Genomic DNA, 20801 nt, shown 5'->3' on the forward strand with positions numbered 1-20801 from the left:
AAGAATAGTACTAGATATCACAGCTGCCAAGAGGGATGTACCACGTGGTGAAGTGGACAAATGAACAAAACTACAGGCTTATTACAAAGCTACGCTGCAACATTACAAATCTATACAGTGTAATTTTCCAAATTTGTGAACTCAGCAAGATGTTGCACTTCATCCAAGTCCTACATTGAAATCTTAACACTCGCCTGCCTCAATTTCACTCTAAACCTTCCAATCCCAGGGCTCCCAAAAGGATCAGCCCAAGAAGCCTATCCCTGCACTTGCCTGGTCTCAGTGGGTGGCTGCTGAGTTTATTGTATTTCCAGGCTTACCACAGGAGTTAAAATACCTTCAGCCAAGTTTTTTTTTTGCTGCTGAAGATGAGAACTGATCTATCAGAAAAGAGATGTATCAAGATTTCATTGATTTAGGAACTATAACAAAGATAAGAAGGGAGGCAGTTCAGAGAGATGAGTACAAAATGTTTTGATTAAATTATTCTTTCAACTCAATTTCCCGGCCTTTTTTTTTTCTGGGTTCTTCTATCAAAGCATATAATTTGTTTCTTTCTGCTTCTTGTCATTTTAAACACCCCTCAATTAACTATATCAAAGAGATACAAACCAATTGCATGCTTTGTCTCTGGTATCAACCCAGTGAATTTGGTTGAAACCAGCTCCAAAATCATTCGTTTCTTTTAAAACACAGTATTCTATGTATCATCTAACCAAGGCTGTATACAACTCAGCATCCATTCCTCACTGTTAAATTTGTTCATTACTTCTTGTTCACTAGCTTTTTCTGATTTGTGTAGCTGGTCATAGAGTTATTGAGTCAAACAGCATGGAAACAGACATGTTGGTCTAACTAGTCCACGCTGACCAAGTTTCCCAAACTAAACCAGTCCCACTTGCCTGCATTTGGCCCATATTTCTGCACCTTTCCTTTTCATGTACCAGTCCAAATATCTTTTAAATGTTGTAACTGTACCTGCATCTATCACTTCCTCTGGCAGTTCATTCCACATATGAACAACCTTCTGTGTGAAAAGGTTGTCCCTCAGGTCCCTTTTAAATATTTCTCGTCTAACCTTAAAAATATGCCCTCTGGTTTTTAACTCATCTACACTAGGCAAAAAGACCTTTGCTATTCATCATATCTGTGTCATCATGCTTTTATAAACCTCTTCAACCTCATATGCTCCAGTGAAATAAGTCCCAGTTTATCCATCCTCTCCTTATAACTCTCCTTATAAGTTAGATATAAGTTGCAATTATTAAACACTCCACAGGTCATAAGGAGGCTATCCAGGTTCAAGGAATAGGATTATAAGTATTTCGTTTTTTAAAAATAAATCACACAACACCAGGTTACAGTCCAACAGGTTTAATTGGAAGCACACTAGCTTTTGGAGCGCCGCTCCTTCATCAGGCGATAGTGGAGGACACAAGTCTAAGGCACTGAATTTATAGCAAAGATTTACAGTGCAATGTAACTGAAATTATACATTGAAGAATACCTTGATTGTCTGTTGAGTCTTTCATCTGTTCGAATACCATGATAGTTTCACTACTTTCATGTGTAAATCACAAAACCTTTTTTTAAAAGTTACATTCTCAGGTTAGCTGTAACAACAGGCATTAGCTAGACAATATGTTGAAGCTATGTCTAGCTAACGCTAGAACAAGAGGGATTCTTGGGCAACCATGGAAATAAATCTATGAAATATAACTGTTTATTTTTATTTATGGAAAGAAATTGTCACCTCTAATATCACTATCCACAGCTGCGATCTAAAACATGCATGACTCATTTTGCAGTTAGTCAGCTGGATGGTCAGTGTGAATCAGACTGGAGCCAACAACACAGGGTACGGTCCCTTCTCAACTGGGCTGCTTTTGTGGCATCCTGCCTGCCCTACCAGATTAAGGGCCATGTCTAAAGGCTGATGATTGGACCTGCCTTCTGACACAGAACTGAAGGAATAGTCTAAAAATTTGCATTATCATCTTTATGGGCCAAACTCTATTTTTAGCTTTTCCCCAGTTATTAAATAGCTGAGATAATAATAATGACAAGACAATAATGACTTTATTGAAATAGTAAGGTTGATTCTGAATTATTTTATTTTATTTATTCAACATAATATACTTATTCTAATGTCAGGTTTTGGACTGTTTTTAAAAACTGTAAAACAATGAAAAGACTGAGATTATCTATATTTTAACTGCATATTAATTTTCCACAAAGGTAACAGTTTATCTATCCAGCCCAATTGTCAGAACACCACTACTGAAAAGGTAGAAGATGAAAAACCCATAAAAAGTAAAGCTGCTCCACCAGGAGGAGGAGTAATACAGTCCTCTGAGGAAAGCAGCGACACTGATAGTAGAGAAAATTGTCAAGGTGCATTCAAATCGAAAAGACAACAAAATGCATCAGATTACAAAGTATATACAGCAAAGAACAAAATCACCTTCCAAGCATTGATTAAGTCAGCTTCAACTGAAATAATAACAGTCACAATACAACGTTCACAGTTAGATCCAGAATTAATAGAGGCAAGCACAAATAATCTGCAACATCAACACCCTCCACAAGAAATCAATGCTGACAATGTAGAGCAGGAGCCTTTTGCCAATGCTGACAACGTAGAGCAGGAGCCTTTTGCCAATGTGAAGTGCATTTTATCGAGTCTTTCTGGTGATGGAGCAACTTTGGTGATAGGGAATGATGAAAGTACGCTGGATGAAGGTGAATGGCCAATGCATCAAAAACATGAATCACTGTTATTTTGTTCTGCAACTTTAAGCAATGGAATTCATGTCATTGATCAACAAACTGACCGAAAGTCTTGGTTAAAATTTAATATGGCAACAAATAACACAGATCTCAAGCTATCTGGGACCAAGAATTTCAGCTGTCGCGACAATATTTCAAATTATAAACAAAACTGTAATGAAAATTTCACAAATGAAAGGGAATATAGCAATGAAAAAATCTTGCATTCCAGTGGCTACCCAGCATCAAAAGGATCTTGCAGTTCATTCACATTGTCGGACTTCAGCGTTAACTCTAAAGAGTACACATCCAGTCAAGGTCTACATGCAGATTGCTTTTTGAATATTCCACCTCCCAAAGAGTTTGCGGATGACTGCAAAGATATGGAACCATACACTAGAAAACCAGAAGCTATATATTTAGTCCAAGAGAATCATGACACTGAAACTGATAACTCACCTATTATATCAAAATGGTCCAAGAGACATTATTATTTAGACCAAAATAAATTAATGGAAAATTCACTCCCAGGTTCAGGATCCAAATTCTCTTATAAAGATAATAGACAAGATTGGACCATGAGTACTTGGACAAGTTTATCTGAATGTGACCACAGATTGCAAGCATCAGAGAAATGTCTGTCACCATTAGGAACACGTTTTACACTGAATTATTTTGGAAAAGATAAAACCAAGTTCTGGAAAAATAGCATTGATAATATAAACAATTTATTAACACAAAGTCATTATCAGAAGCCAGCTCATGCAAGGAGGAAAACATACCCAGATACTGATACTATTGACATTGTTTTCCAGATGGAATGGAAGGAAATTCCAAACCTGCCGTACCAAGGACAGCAGCATTCTTCATTTACACCTCTGCCCCCTTTTTTTATACAGACACTTCCCAGGAAACAAGGGAAACCAGAGAGAGTTTCTGTTGAAGATATTAAGAGTTATGTGTGTTTTAATGAACACAGCACTCAAGATGGAGAAGAACATAAAGATACCCCTGATTGGAGTAGACTAAATCATTGGTCTTCATCAGGCACATTGAGCATCAGGAAATCACCAGAAATAAGTCCGCTTGTGCTTACAGGTGACAGTTCAGATTCATTCAGATTTGATTCCAGAGAAAGCATTGATGATTATTTCAGTCCGAATCCAAGTTCCAAATTGGAATTTATTAGAAATAGAGACATTTTCGGGACAGATTTGTGCTCACATACTGAGGAAAGAACAGAAGTTCTCACTAGTAGGGACATTGAATCATGGCAACTTGCAGATCCACTGGAGCAGGGTGATTTTACAGAAAGTGGCTTTGATGAAGAGACTTTAGATAGTGACTACCCTAATGAGTTAACTGAAGATACGCCACTAGCAAGTGAACAATTTCAGATTCAAATCCCTTCATCTTCACCAAGCTCAACAAGTGAATATTTAACTAAGAGCCAGGCAAATAATTCAACATCAGAATATGTGGATGTTTTGGATACTGCTTCTGAACTGGATAATAATATCACAAAAAAGACAGCCGATAATAGCATTGAATTCAAGAAGAGAAGACAGTCAGTGACTATATTACAGACAGGGACACTTGATCAAAGATTAATTATTCAAAATAACAGCACTTCTAGTCATACAGCTGACAATTCACAGCAATGCTCTGCATTTGGTGAATGTAATGAGGAGGATACACCGCTCAGTGAACCAAGTTTTTCAGAAATTACTAACCTTCAACCAGATACCATTCCTCCAGACAGTGTGGCACATGGTCATAATTCTCCTACAACTAAATGTTTGTCCCAGGTTTCCTCTACCACAATGATGGACATTCTTGAACAAAATAATGAGAATGCAGATTTTTCAACTTGCAGAGAAGAGAACAACAAAGACTTCCATGAAAAACAATCTGACAGTAATTATGCTACTGAACAGGATGACTGCCAACAAAATCACACAGAATCTTTTGGACAGAATACTCATGAACAAAATGACAGCACCCAGAATCATGTGGTAGAAAAGGACACAGTGGATAAAGCGATGGATAGTGAATATAATTCTTTACAACCCACTCCCGTGACAGCCAACCGTCTAACTGAGGATACAAAACTGCCAGACTTTGCAGTTTCCTGTGAAAGTTACAAAGGAGTGGAACCCAATTGCCAGAAGACTGCATTCATGGAAAAAGAAATGTGGCAGCAAGGTATGATTCATATGGAGTAAGACATTTATGCAAAACAACAGAAGAATAACTGAAACAAAATTAGAGAAAAAAGTAATGTAAGTAAAGGCAAAATTATTTTCTAGAATCCAGTGCAGTGTTGGTTTGCCAATCGTGCAGCAATTTTTTAGTAAGGTAAAATTATTTTTGACACCAGTGATTTTAGTAATCCCTGGAACATAGAAATTGATACAAGTATGGTTGATGTTTTTCTTATAAGGTCACCTTTAGAACAAGAAATACACATACCATAGCGAATATATAATTTATTAATTTTCATCCTATTTTGTTCTCATTCTCTATACTAATTCCCACATGAAATTTCAGTTAAGATCACATTTAATCTATTTTCTGATGATAGCTAATGTTACCAAAAACTGTAACTCTGGAACTCTGAAATAATCCTTGCTAATGCTGCACTGTTCCCAACCACTAGAGGGTGAGAAATAGCAACTTGGAGTTATTTTCAGTTTTAACCATGAGCAGATTCCCCTTGCACCAAGTAGAAATCTAATAGGGAATCTAGAGCAGAATCTTCCCATGAGAAATTTGGGAGCAACACAGGAGGTCAAGCAAGGCCTTTCTCAACAACAAGTTGCACTGTCTAACTAAATTCCTGACGTCAAGATGAGATTCTTACTCGTGAGCAGTGAGATGCCTATTAAGAGTGATTATCACTCATTATTACTCTCATTATTTTTGCAATCTCGTATCATTAGTTTTATCATTCACCAGATATTTTTCAATTAGAGAGGATTCAGAAGAGATTTACCAGGACGTTGCTGGACTAGAGAGTTTGAGTTATAAGGAGAAGCTGGATAGGCTAGGAATGTTCTCACTGGGGCATAGGACATTGAGGGGTGAACTTATAGAGGTTTATAAAATCACAGGGAGCATAGATAAGGTGAATAACAAAGGTTTCTTTCCCAAGGGGAGTTCAAAACTCAAGGGCTTACCTTTAAGGTGAGAGGAGAAAGATTTAAAAGAGACCTGAGAAACAACTCTTTCCACACAGAGGGTGGTTCGTGTGTTGAATGAACCACCAGGAAGTGAAAGATGCAGGTACAGTTACAACATTGAGAAGACTTTTGGATGGATACATGAATAGGAGAGATTTAGAGGGATGTGGGCCAAACTCAGACAAGTGGGACTGGTTTAGTTTGGGAAACTTAGTCGGCATAGGCGAGTTGGACTGAAGGATCTGTTTCTGTACTATATGACTCTCTGACTCTCTGACTCTCAACACCAAGACTTCCTGAGATATTAAAGTCAGAGCAGATACCTGGCAACGCCATCTCATTGCTTGCTCTTCTGGACTTCCAATTGAATCTGGTATCAAAGTCTGAGGGCACATTCCATGGGCAATAGTTGCACACACCCTACATCCACAGGTGCTACCATCTAACATGTACTAACCTCTGCAAACAGTCACGACACATCTCCGAACTACTTTCATATGCTTCTGCACTGCCATACTGCAATTCGGGGCACACTGGCAGCTATTACAATGCTGCAGCAAGGACACTTTGCACAGGGGGACACACCCAGTTCATCGATTGGACCAGGCTACGTTTCAGATTTGTTCACTTGCTCTCTTAGTGCCTAACTGAGTGCTCACAGCATCACCATTGCCTTACCTTGCCCTCTACCACTTTGGCTGCACTTTAAACGTTCACACTACTTCTGTCTTGCCTCGCTGTTTAGCATAGACTGTCATTCTGACCTGCAGCCAAGGAGGTTGTAATGTTACTGAATGGCACACTGCTTATCAATCTCACAGCTGCACCGTGCGCCAGCCACAGGCACGCTAAACACACAGCACGTGCTGCAAGCCTGTGTGTTCGGTTGCCCCCGGCCCCTGACAGATCTGCCTGGTGCTCCTGTTTGTTTCTGCATGCCAGTAATGTTCCTGTGTGCCAATAAAATCAGGTCCTCTCCAGCCTGGGGCTGAACAAGTATGTGCTCTTGGTGGTCCTCCAAGTGCCAGTGACCTGGGGCATTTCTCCCTGGACCAACTGTAGAGATATGACAATGAAGAGCTCGCCAGCAGGTGCTTCTGACTCTAATATACTCACTGAGGTGTCATATCTAAGCTGGTTGGGGGTACAGGAAGCAGCGTCATTGGATCTTCCTCGAAGTATTCAAGCTGTCTTCCTGGGAGGTGCTGAAAAGCATGAGCTGTGGGTGGACCTACTAGCAGTGACCATTGTGGACATACCCCAGTGTCTGCAGGAGACAAAAGATAAAACGTCACAACCAAGGTGTAGATATTATAGCAGGTCAATATTAAATTCTCAGTGGGGTAATGGGAGATCAGCACATTAATAAACAACGCTTCTTAATTGGTTACTAGGAATATGAAGATTCTTGTGTCACCACAAGAACAGTCCCAATCTTTAACCAACCAGCACCAACATATTTTCCTTGTAGGAGTTGAGGAATCTAACGTTAGGCATTCCACTACCCATCCTGATCCTTTAAACCCTGTTATGGATTGTCGTCTCCTAGACTGAGAGAAAGGGCTTGAATGTGATGAATATGGGTAGCATAGCTCTTAGTGCTAGTGCAGTTGTGGGGTGGGAGGGAGGGTAAGGTCATCTGAGTGTTAAGAGTAGGCAGGGCAGAGGCCACACACAGGTTAGTAGTGCAGGGGTGAGGGGGTTGTTGGCAAGAGGGTGTGCAGGAAGATGTTGTATAGCACTAGTGAGAGTAGTAGAGCATGAGCCTTGGTGCAAGGTGGGTGAAGGAGCAGAGATAGAGTGAGTGTGAGATAGCAGAGAGCAGATGGTGGGTTTTTTGCCTTGTGGAGAAGAGAAGGTCACTCGCCTTCTTACTGGTCTTCTAGGCGTTTCTCCAGTGGGGTCTGCACTGAACCTTGGCAACCTCAGCTTCCTCTGGCAATCCTTCGAGAAGCCAATAGCCCTCTTCTGTCCCACCCCATCCAAAAGGACCTCCAGCTCTGTCTCCGTGGAGTGCGGAACTTATTTCCCCTTCTCAGCAATGCCCGGGACAAATACATACAAACATGCCAGGCAGCTCCAGATTGTCCATGCTTGGCCAGTGCACAACAGCCTTTTAAATAGGGCACCAGTGCCAGGAATGTCATTGTTAAAAGCCCGACAGTGGCCAGTACCTATACTTGCAGCTTCAGAGAATGGGAAAAATCAGGCTAGAACTGAGAGAGAGTTAGTACAGGGACTGAAGTAGGTAGTCAACAGTTTGGCACAATGGTATGATAGAATCTTCTTTTAAATTCAATGTAAGTGACACTGCAAAATATGGGAAGATTTGGTCCCTACTGATTATGTGTATATTAAATAAATATAATATCTAATTATAAGAGAAATCTTAATCCCATCTGGAAGAGTCAACCTATCTGAGAAAGGTACATCAGGTCCTGCATTAATGAGAAAGACTAAGCTCTGACTGTTAATAAGGGTGTCTCGTAATAAAATTTTCCTAGAGGTGATGATGAAACAAAAAATGGTCCAATGAGGATACTATGTTATTTGCTTTCCTATTCATGACACAAGTTTTCAGTTCAAAGGTACTAGGAAGTGCATTTTCAGTAAGCACATGAATATATCTCATGTAAGAGGAACAACATATTATGTATGAAAAGTTCAAAAGCAGATGACAGCCTGGTAACAATTTTAATATGGTTTCTGACATGATTAGATCCGAAGGCTGAGGCAAATTGCCTCCTGCAATTGCCGACTGATCCTGTGCAAAAAGATGGAAAAGCCGTTGAGAATTGCCAGGCAATTGCTTCAACAGGAGAAGGATCTGATCACTGGGCGAAGAGACGGAAACAGTTTAAGGAGAGCAAGCATTGCAATTCAGCTGGGGGAAGTCCAGTTACCAGCAATCAAGAATCAGGTATGAATATAAGGAGAGACATTAAAGGATTGAAAATAGTAAAATATAGGACATCTAAGTTTCAGCACCTCAGCGTTCCCAGATTCTTGCTTCTCAAAGAAGAATATTTCTTTCCTAACTTGTACCTTTTAAACCAATGTAAAAGCAAAATCATAAAACATTAGAAGTAATCATTTTTCTTAACACTATCTGCAGAGCAACAGATCAGTCAATCTTTCAGCTATGGACACTTTATCAGAATTGATAATAATACAGATGAACGTCTAAACGGGAATAGAATGGAGGTGGGGAGGTGGGGAGAATGATTTTTTAAAAAAGCATCTGAACACAAACATAGTCAAATCGTTTCAGTGGCCACTAAATTACTAAGAGAACAAGAGTTGCTGAAATAATGCTGATAACTTAGAGGGGGGGCTGATGTAGTTTGGAAAGGGAAGCATGCAAAACTGACAAAAAAATAGGTTTCAAAATGCAGAAGCCAAGTAGTAGGAAAAAGATAGCCTGACAAATAAAGTGTAATTTTGATAGCTGTAAAATTTGATAGCACATAGTGAACTGACTACATTGGCAGAATCTTATCTAAGCAACATAGGCAATGGTGAGATTTGCAACTGAATTGGATGATAAAGCCAAGAGTGTTAATTGAGCCAACCTCAATGTCAGGAGTATCTCATTCCATCTTTTATGCTCTTCAGTAGGAGCCTGCCAAGTTTCTCACTGCCAGTGGCCAGTTCCCAATCAAAGGGAATTGTTGCTTGTTCAATGTCTTGTTAAGGCTCAACTTGCCTTATTAATATTCAGCTTCCAACTTTACCAAAGGCACTGACCAAGCTAGACATTGAGAAATCCCGACATGGAAATCAGGGCAGATACCTGGTGAATTCAGTTTGCCACGCTCCAAAGGACCTCCACTTGGACACCAACATATCAGTACATTCACATGGCCACTGGCCGGACACACATCTGTGGACATAAGACTGTGACCCCATAAGGAATAGAAACAGGAGTAGGTCATTCAGCCCCTCAGGCCTGTGGATTCAATAGGATCTTGGCTGATGTGATATTCCTCATGTCTGCTTTCCTGCACTTTCCCCATAACCCTCGATTCCCCTACTGATCAAGAAAATATCTAGCTCAGTTTTAAATATACGCAAGTAGTCTGCCGCACAACTTCCTGTAACAAGGAGTTCCAAAGACTCATAATTTTCTGTGAAATGAAATTCCTCATCTCAGTCTTATAATTAATACTCCTTAATTCTGAGACTATGCCCGCTTGCCCTCGAATCTCCCAATGAGGGGAAATATCTCTCAGTATTTACCCTGTCAAGTCCCTTGAGGATCCTATATGTTTCAATGAGATCAACTGTCATTCTTCTAGTCTCCAGTGAACAGATTCTCAACCTGTTTAGCCTTTGCTCATAAGACAGTGCCCCCCCTCCCCGCCCCCCATACGAGGGATCATCCCAGAGACCTTCTCTGAAACACCTTCAATAAAATAATCTATTTCCTTAAATAAGGGGAAACTGCTCACAGTACTCCTTGTACAGTTGCACTAAAACCTACTTATCCTTATACTCCAACCCGATTGAAATAATGGCCAACATTCCATTAGCCTTCCTGATTATCTGTTGAATCAGTGTGCTAACTTTCTGTCTTACATGTACAAGTCCACCCCAAGTCCCTGGTGTGTTGTGGCTTTCTACAACTCTTCTCCATTTAAATAATATTCTGATTTTTTGTTCTCTCTTCCAAAGTAAATAACCCACTTCACATTTTTCCAAATATGCTTCATTTGTGAAATTTTTGTTTACTTACATAACCTATCAATATCTCTCAGCAAACTTAAAAATCAGACAACACAAGGTTTATTTGGAAGCACTTATGTTGCAGCTGTATAGGACATTGGTTAGGCCACTGTTGGAATATTGTGTGCAATTCTGGTCTCCTTCCTATCAGAAAGATGTTGTGAATCTCGAAAGGGTTCAGAAAAGATTTACAAGGATGTTGCCAGGGTTGGAGGATATGAGCTATAGGGAGAGGCTGAACGGCTGGGACTGTTTTCCCTGCAGCATTGGAGGCTGAGGGGTGACCTTATAGAGGTTTACAAAATTATGGGGGGCTTGGATAGGATAAATAGTCAAAGTCTTTGCCCTGGGGTGGGGGAGTCCAGAACTATAGGGCATAGGTTTAGGGTGAGAGGGGAAAGATATAAAAGAGACTTAAGGGGCAACTTTTCCACGCAGAGGGTGGTACGTGTATGGAATAAGCTGCCAGAGGAAGTGGTGGAGGCTGGTACAATTGCAACATTTAAAAGGCAGTTGGATGGGTATGTGAATAGGAAGGGTTTGGAGGGATATGGGCTGGGTGCTGGTAGGTGGGACTAGATTGGGTTTGGGATATCTGGCCGGAATGGACAGGTTGGACCAAAGAGTCTGTTTCTGTGCTGTACATCTCTATGACACTAATACTGTATGCTTCTTCATCAAGTGGTTATGGAGTATAAGATTGTAAGACACAGAATTTATAGCAAAACATTATAGTGTGATGCAACTGAAATAATGTATTGAAAAAGACCTGGATTGTTTCTTAAGTCTCTCAGCTTTTAGAATGACCATGTTGGTTTCAGTTCTTTCATACGTAAATCCCAGAACTTTTTTTTAAAGTTACATTCTCAAGTGAACTTTAGCAATAAGTGTCACATCGGCTCAGGTAATGCATTGAAGGTGTGAGGTGCCCTGTGCCCCAATGTTCGGAGTGATTCTATTTCTAAAAAAGAATCTTACATGGATTCATGCAGTTTTTGAGCAAAGTAAAATGTAATTCTGCAAGTTAAAATTCACGTGTGCGTGTGCGTGTTGGGGTGGGGGGGAAGGTGTGGTTGAGTGTCTATGAGACAGTGTGGGTATGTGTGTGAGTGTCAGTGTAAAGGGGTGCGAGAGTGTTAGTGTGTGTGTATACACATACCCAAGGTCCCGGTTGAAGCTATCCTCATGGGTACCAAACTTGGCTATCAGCCTCTGCTTAGCCACTTTGCGTTGTTGCCTCTCCCAAAGTCCACCTTAGAGATGATCACCCGAAGGTCAGAGGTCGAATATCCCAGACTACTGAAGTGTTCTCTGACTGGGAGGGAACACTCCTGTCTGTTGATTGTTGTGCGGTGTCCATTCATCAGTTGCCATTGTTGTAAATCCCTGTTTTAGAAATAGAATCAACCAGTCTGAACATTGGGGCACAGACAGCCTCACACAGGGCATCCCACATCTTTAATGCATTATCTGAGCTGACATGGCACCTGTTGTCAAAAGTTCATTTGAGAATGTAACTTTAAAAAAAAGTTCTGGGATTTACATGTGAAAGAGCTGAAACCAACATGGTCATTCTAAAAGATGAGAGACTTATACAGTCATACAGTTACAGAGATGTACAGCGCAGAAACAGACCCTTCAGTCCAACTCGTCCATGCCGACCAGATATCCCAACTCAATCTAGACCCACCTGTCAGCACCTGGCCCATATCCCTCCAAACCCTTCTTATTCATATACCTATCCAGAAGCCTTTTAAATGTTGCAATTGCACTAGCCTCCACCACTTCCTCTGGCAGCTTATTCCATACACACTCCACCCTGTGCGTGAAAAATTCCCCCTTAAGTCTCTTTTATATCTTTACCCTTTCAGTCTAAACCTATGCCTTCTAGTTCTGGACTCCCCCACCCCAGGGCAAAGACTTTGCCTATTTATCCCATCCATGCCCCTCATGATTTTATAAACCTCTATAAAGTCACCCCTCAGCCTCCGACATTCCAGGGAAAATGGACCTCGCCTATTCAACTTCTCCCTCTAGCTCAAATCTTCCAACCCTGGCAACATCCTTGTAAATCTTTTCTGAACCCTTACAAGTTTCACAACTTCTTTCCAATAGGAAGGAGACCAGAATTGCACACAATATTCCAACAGTGGTCTAACCAATGTCCTGTACAGCCACAACATGACCTCGCAACTCCTGTACTCAATACTTTGACCAACAAGGGGAAGCAAACCAAACACCTTCTTCACTGTCCTATCTACCTGCGACTCCACTTTCAAGGAGCTATGAACCTGCACTCCAAGGTCTCTTTGTTCAGCAATACTCTTAACAAACAATCCAGGTCTTTTCCAATATATAATTTCAATCGCATCACACTTTTGCTATAAATTCTGTGTCTTACGATCTTATACTCCACAACCACCTGATGAAGGAGCAGCACTCTGAAAGCTAGTGCTTCCAAATAAACCTATTGGACTATAACCTGGTGTTGTGTGATTTTTAACTTTGTACACACCAGTCCAACACCTGCACCTCCAAATCATCTCAGCAAATTATTTGTAGCCCTCTCGCAACCTGCCTTCCCACCTATTTTATGCCATCTGAACATTGGCATCTGGTATGTGCCATTCTATAAGGACTCTCATGGCACTTCTCTGATCCAGTTACAGTATGCTTCTGTGTTTAAAACTGTACATTGGGCTTCAGTGCAGTCTTTTGTGTAGTTTTGGAGAGAAGATGGTGGCACTTATGCTGGCAAGGTGAAATCTGTAATACCCAAAAAAGGCAATTAAAGCACCAAACACTTAATCTCATTGTGTCTCTGACAAACTTGTCTGCTGTTCCTGTGCTTGTCCATACACTTGATGAAGTAATTAAAGTCGAAAACAATGGGACCATCTTCTGCCTATGTCTGAGATGAGGGCTGGTCTACGGCAGTCCCCCGAGTGCCAAAGACCTGGTGTGTTCCTCCCTCAGCCAATTTCAGAGGCATGTCAGTGATGTGGTCATCAGATCAGGTAGGTAAATACATGAACTGCTGATGCTGGAAACCGGAACTAGATTAGAGTGGTGCTGGAAAAGCCCAGCAGGTCAGGCAGCATCTGAGAAGCAGGAAAATCGACGTTTCAGGCAAAAGCCTATCATTTATCTCTCCACTCTGCAGGCACCCTGCCTCTATTCCTGATGAAAAGCTTTTGCCCGAAACGTCGATTTTCCTGCTCCTTGGATGCTGCCTGACCTGCTATGCTTTTCCAACACCACTCCAATCTGGTCATCAGATCATCCTCCTGAGACTAATCTAGACTAATCTGTCTCAACCAAGGTGAAAGTCTTTGAGCTGGTCTAGGATGCAGGAGTGGGCTGGTTAGGAAAGCAATGGCCTAGTGGTGTTATTGGTGGAGTAATAACACAGGTAATTTTGTGTGGACACTGGTTCAAAAGCCACCATAACAGATGGTGGAATTTGAATTCAGTAAAAGCTTAGAATGAATGGTCTAATGATTTTCAATTGTTCGAAAGACCTACATGGTTCATTAGTATCTTTTAGGGAAGGAAATCTGTCATCCTTTTGTGGTCTGACCTACATTTGGCTCCAGGCCCACAGCAATATGGTTGATGCTTAACTGTCCTCTGGGCATTTAGAGATGGCCAATAAAATGTTGGACTAGCTAGCAACACCCACAGCCTGTGAGTGAATAAAGAACAAGCAGAAAGCCTTGCTAATATATCCAGTGAGGGTTCAGAGGATTCCTTCTCAAAGGAGGTAAAGCTAAGAGTCTCCAGCACTAGCCTTTTTATGGAAGTTCACTGGGTCCCATTAATGCCTGAAAAACAGAAGAAAGGGAGTTAGTTGCCTGAATGGGATAAGAGCTTGCACAGATTGATAATGACAGAAAGACAGTGGCAAAGGGAGAGCAGCCTGCACAGTAAAATTAAGCTTTCTGGCCTGATGTCCAAGGAGTTCAACCAGTCCCATTCAAGACATTTCTCCTTGTAAGGAGTAAGAAGTCTGGATGTCCACCATTCCTTTCCACCCTCCTTGTCAGCCTTAACCTTATGGACCTGGTTTTGCTGCAATGAAACAAAGGGAAAGAATAAAGTATGATGGAAGTGAAAAGTAGTTAAAGGTGACACCAGTGAGTGAGTAGGAAGTGCAGAGAGCAGGAATGGTTGGGAGGAGAAGGTGGACAAGAACCATTGAGTAGACATGATACATGCAATAGTAGTCCTTGGTGAGAGGTGCATGCAGTGAAAGCGTTAGAGTGAGTGGTAACCCTGTGGGCCTGAGACAGCAGAGTGAAGATTGTAACATTTACCCTTATAGAGTGCAAAAGATCATTGAACTTCTTCCGACACTGCTGGGTATTCCTATTAACTCAGGAAAGCGCACTGAGCTAGGCTGGCTATGTCTGGCAGAGTAGGCTTTTGTGATAGGCAGCTAGACAAAGGACTGCCTTTCACCACCTCATCTTCCGATATCTCCAGGTTTTTGTCTCTGAAATGGGAGCAAGTTTTTTCCCTGAGCCATGTCCTCAATAATGTTTGTGCACCTTCATGTGAGGGCGAGTTCCTGGCTTGCAGCATCTGAAGTGGTGTGCTGCTGGGTTTTAAATATGATGCCAATGGTGTAACACCACAAGACCCCAGTGGTGAGCATCTTCCCTCTACTGCCACGCAGTTGCATGAGAAGTCTGATGAAGAAAGCCTGCTGCAAAATGAATGAGATGAAGAGCAGAGGATTGTGTGAGAAGACTTTCTCCCAGTCACGAAGGATTAAGCACCAAGTATTTCACCTGACAGACACTTAGGCTGTAAATAAGAAAATTCTAACCTATGTTTTTCCATTACTTATGTACAATTTATTGTTCATATTTACTGGTTGAAAAGAAAATGTGAAAAAAAAATAGTCTGGCCATGAGTTTTAACATAAGAACGTATTGACATTTTCAGAGGGGTTTTGGTTACCATGGTTGTCTCTACATTTTGCCAAAGCGTGAGGACAAATTAAGGCACAATCACATAAAAAAATTACATTTTAAGAATTATAATTCTGTTACACATTGATTAAAGAATAAAAAGTGGTTTCAAATAATTAGGAAGCTCCACAAACATTTCACAGAGACCCTGATGTCAAAGATAGAAATTTATTGGAGGATGAATCAGATTAGGCTCCAATTTGTTACAATTTACATCACTGTAGAATTCATATTTTCTCAAGACAGGATTTTATTATTTCACAAATTTACACAGGCTCTTTATGTAATGTTTACTTTTTGATTAACATGTTTTCCTTTCTAGAAAAATTGAACAGAGAAAATATAATCCTGGTTAGCCAGTGATGTAAACATTTTGACCTCGTAGTCACCTGACATACATTCCATTCATGGAATCAATATGTTCTGAAACCTGAGCCATCTGCATGTCTAAAATCATATGGAAGTGCATCCTTTAAATACACTAATTCCAAATAAAAATCAATACACGCTTGGTTTGCCAGTGACCTTGAATGATTTTGAAGCTACATAGCAACAGCGTATCCAAGACTTGGAACAATGATTCCACTTTGTGCTCCCAACCATTCATATGGATTTTCTGTCTGAGGCATCAATGTAAAGTCGATTTGTGCTTTAGCTCTGTACTTAAATGGGAAAAGATCACAGACTGCCATTTCACATAGCAACACATACTCTTTCCAGAGAATGGAGAATCTCAGGTCAGGCTGGATGAAAAGATCAATTACTTCTTACCCCTCCAGCAGCTCAGGCTGGATGAAAAGATCAATTACTTAACCTACTTTGTAGTCTAGGTCCCCTTGTTAATGTTTCTTGTTGATATTAAAGATTTCAAAAATCTCCCATTAATTAATTTCTGGCATGACAATGTTGTGAATATACAATTTCAGAACAAGCTGACACAATTAACATAAAACATGCAAAGACTTTGGAGATGAATATGATCATACTTATATACAGTAAGTCCAAATAATATTTGCATCTGAAATTAATGTAAAATAGTGACCATAAATCTTTTTTTTCTCTTATATTTTAGGCAATGGTAAAAGTAGATTATGATCACTAAGTCATAGTTAGGAAAGATATTTGCACTTTCGTGGTTCTCTGCAACTGTGTTTCTGTTTTGTCCATGATGTACAGTGAACTCAGAGGAGACACGATCCGTGGATCTAGCACAAGTCCGGACTGAGAGTGAGCAAAGAGGAATTTACACCGAGACTTTTAATGCTACTTCCTGGATCTTCAGAGGAGATGAGGGTAACTCTGACAATAATCCCCGTTGCCTTGGAAAGAGGACTCGACCTGCCGCAAGTAATATATTTACGCAATTTTATTATTTTTAGTCAAAAAATTACTATTCTCTTCAAGTAACATTTCTGCAATTTAATTGAAATCTTTTTGACATAACATCTCACATTTGACATGTACCTGGAGTACAAGTGCCTGCAAACTGAAGAAGGCACTTGTCTGAAGAAGACGAACATAAACAAAACACTGCGGATGATGGAATTCTGGAACAAACACAGTGAATGCTCGAGAATTCCAGTTCTGAACGAGACTCAGACCAGACTCAAAAAGTTAACTGTTTCTTGCTCCACAGATGCTTCTTGACCTGCTGAGTTGTTCCAGTGTTCTGTGTTTGTGTCTGAAACATGCACTAGGAAAGTGGAAGTGAACATTACCTGGTCTCCATGCACACAACTGCGAAGTAACCAATGTGTTTTACAATTTGCACATTGCTTTTCCTTTCAAAAGAAAACATTAGTTATAATGTTTGCAGAAGTACCTCACTGAACAGTAATAGATAAATACAGTAGTCACGGGCAACTCACTTCATTGATTGTACAAGCAATATTTACACTTAGATTTACAGGTTATTAAGGAAAGGATTTTCTAAAATACACATTTGAAAACTTTTAGTTGGGTTCCGCCTTTAGGTATGATGTGGCGCCTGGGACCCAAGCTGTACCTTTTCCCCAATCATCCATTGCAGAAGCTTATAGAGTCATAGAGTCATAGAGATGTGCAGCATGGAAACAGACCCTGTCCATGCCGACCAGATATCCCAACCCGATCTAGTCCCACCTGCCAGCACTCTGCCCATATCCCTCCAAACCCTTCCTATTCATATACCCATCCAAACGCCTCTTAAATGTTGCAATTGTACCGGCCTCCACCACTTCCTCTGGCAGCTCATTCCATACACGTACCACCCTCTGCATGAAAACGTTGTCCCTTAGGTCTCTTTTATATCTTTCCCCTCTCACCCTAAACCTATGCCCTCTAATTCTGGACTCCCCCACCCCAGGGAAAAGACTTTGTCTATTTATCCTATCCATGCCCCTCATAATTTTGTAAACCTCTATAAGGTCACCCCTCAGCCTCCGACGCTCCAGGGAAAACAGCCCCAGCCTGTTCAGCCTCTCCCTATAGCTCAAATCCTCCAACCCTGGCAACATCCTTGGAAATCTTTTCTGAACCCTTTCAAGTTTCACAACATCTTTCTGATAGGAAGGAGACCAGAATTGCACGCAATATTCCAACAGTGGCCTAACCAATGTCCTGTACAGCTGCAACATGACCTCCCAACTCCTGTACTCAATACTCTGACCAATAAAGGAAAGCATACCAAACGCCTTCTTCACTATCCTATCTACCTGCGACTCCACTGCATTATGTTAATGTTGAAAAGAACAGAAAAGGTAGTCAGCTACGAAAGTGCATCAGCAACTGGTTGCATTAAAGAAAATAAAGAGTAATCATTCAACAAATTGTATCTGAGTAGTGGAACATGATGTGCAGTTCCACACAGGACATAATTGACAACTTTAATTTTTTACATTGAATACCAGTTAATTAGAATGATAAAGAAACAAAATTGTCAATGTTTCCTGAAGACACCAAAAAATTAGAATCTAAATCTCATGTTAATCTGTACAAAGTGACAAAATTATGGAAGGAGAGTAAAGAGTAGAACAATACATTAAATTGTTCATCCCAATCTGGAATACCCTTGCAGTTTTGATTTCTATGATGCAGAAGGTGCGTAAGGGAACTGGAAAAGATGCAGCAAAGAATTGGAGATTTGTCAGTATAAGTAAATGAGACACCGCATGCACAGCAAAGTCTCATGAACAGTAATTCAATAAATGTTAATGTATAAACAAGGAGCAGGAGTAAGCTATTTAGCCTGTAAGCCTATCGACTTGGCCATTTATACAATCATGGTTAATCTGATCATAACTTTAAAACTACAATTCCACCTATTCCTAATAACCTTTAACCCCTTTGCTTAAGTAGAATCTATCCACTTCTGCATTAAAAATAAAGACCCAGCTTCCATCCCTTTTTAGGAAGCAAATCCTGAAGACTCATGAGATTAAACATTTTGCGTCTCTTCAGTTTTAAGTACGTGGCTCTTTATTTTTAAACAGTGACCCTTAGTTCTAGATTTACCTATAAAAGGAAACATCCTTTATGCATCTACTCAGTCAGGGATTTTATGTCTCCATCAAGCCATCAGTTCAACTCTTTTGATGGTCTTTCTAGCTTGAGAGAAACATGTTGGCCAGGACATCTGACAACTTGCCATGCCTTCCTGGGGTAGATACTGCTCAAAAGGCAATGTAACACTCTTCTATACAGGAAGTGTCAGTCTCAAGTCTTAAAACAGAGACCTGAAGCTATAATCATCTAACTGTTATCACTGAAGATCTTCCTTACATTCAGTTTCTGTCAAGCTGCACTCTTCCTTTCCCTTGTCCATTCATACGTCGACACACCAATGACATATTTTGTTTGCATTATTTTGCACAGTTCGGGAACGGACAGTGAAGATTGCCAAAGGAACCGGTGACTATCCCTGGGGATTTAGGATTCAGTTTTCAAAACCCATTCTAGTCACAGAAGTAGATACAAGTAAGTTACAAAAACTGTGGTCACCATTTGTTTTAACCATATTGCCTGCAAAAGTTTCCAATAATTTGGAAAATCAGGAAATATTTAGGAAGAAAACTTTTAACTTTATTGCAGGTGGTAAACTAGTTAGAGTGATTCAGGTATTTGCTATGTACCCTAACTTCAAAGCAAAGAAAATTTGTGTAAGTTGTACACTGAGCAATGAGTTGTGTATCATTTCTAGGATTGTCAAAGCTGATAGACAATATCATAGCTCCAACCAATTTTAATGATACATTCTCATGCCTGACAACATTCAGTACATTATGGGTAAAAGGGCAACTTGGGAAAGAGTGGTGCCCTTTAAGGAGCACAGTGGTAATTCGTGCTTGGAGAATGTAGGTAGGGTTCTAACTGAATACATGTGTCATTGTTTATTAGTGAGAGGGATGATGTGGGTATAGAAATTAGGGAGAAGAACTGTGATAGAATTAAAGAAATTAGGACAGACAAAAAAGCAAAGTCCTGAGTGATCTGACAGGCTTAAAATTAGATTAAACTCCAGGGCCAAATGAAAGGTGCTTGCAGGAGGAAATAGCAGGGCCTCTGGCAATAAATTTCAATACTTTCTGGCCACAGAAGAAGTGCCAGAGGACTGGAGGACAATCATTGTGGTACTGTAATTCAGGAAGGGAGCAAGGGATAAAGCACTAAAACCAGTCAGTCTAGACTCAGCAGAGGGGAAACTAATGTAAGCAATTCTGAGGGACCAAACTCATCTGAAGTTGGAGAGGCAAGGATTAAATAGGAACCTTCAGCAAGATTTAATTAGGGGGAGGTCATGCCTGACCAACTTGATTGAATATTTTGAAGAAATGACCAAGTGTATAGATGAGGCCAATGTATTTGGCATGGTTTACTTGAACATCAGCAAGGCATTTGATAAAGTTTCCACATAGGAGACAGATAGCAAAGGTAGGAGTCAGTGGGATCTAAGAAAATATGGCAAATTAGATCCAGAATTGGCTAATTGACAGGAAGCAGAGGGTGATGGTCAAGGGGTGTTTTTGTGATAAGAAATCTGTGTCCTTGGCATTCTACAGGGATTAGTGTTCGGATCCTTGCTGTTTGTGGTACATAAAATGATTTAGTCTTGAATCTAGGAAGGATGATCAGTAAATTCATGGATGGTATGAAATTTGGTATGTTGGTAAAT

At 40.4% G+C, this 20801-nt stretch overlaps 1 protein-coding gene across 1 annotated transcript in view; it reads left to right on the forward strand.

Moving 5' to 3' along the window:
* Positions 1-20801, forward strand: part of pdzph1 (PDZ and pleckstrin homology domains 1) — a 75708-nt gene that overhangs the window by 7680 nt on the left and 47227 nt on the right. Inside the window, exons 3-6 of the mRNA XM_043710190.2 lie at positions 2239-4974; positions 8671-8871; positions 16829-16999; positions 19505-19606. Of these exons, the coding sequence (XP_043566125.2) occupies positions 2239-4974; positions 8671-8871; positions 16829-16999; positions 19505-19606 (3210 nt within the window). The remainder of the gene's footprint in view (positions 1-2238; positions 4975-8670; positions 8872-16828; positions 17000-19504; positions 19607-20801) is intronic.

This window comes from Chiloscyllium plagiosum, unplaced genomic scaffold (assembly GCF_037043375.1).
Source record: "Chiloscyllium plagiosum isolate Xiang-an unplaced genomic scaffold, Cpla_swu_hap1 HiC_scaffold_2, whole genome shotgun sequence".
NCBI classification, from domain to species: domain Eukaryota; kingdom Metazoa; phylum Chordata; class Chondrichthyes; order Orectolobiformes; family Hemiscylliidae; genus Chiloscyllium; species Chiloscyllium plagiosum.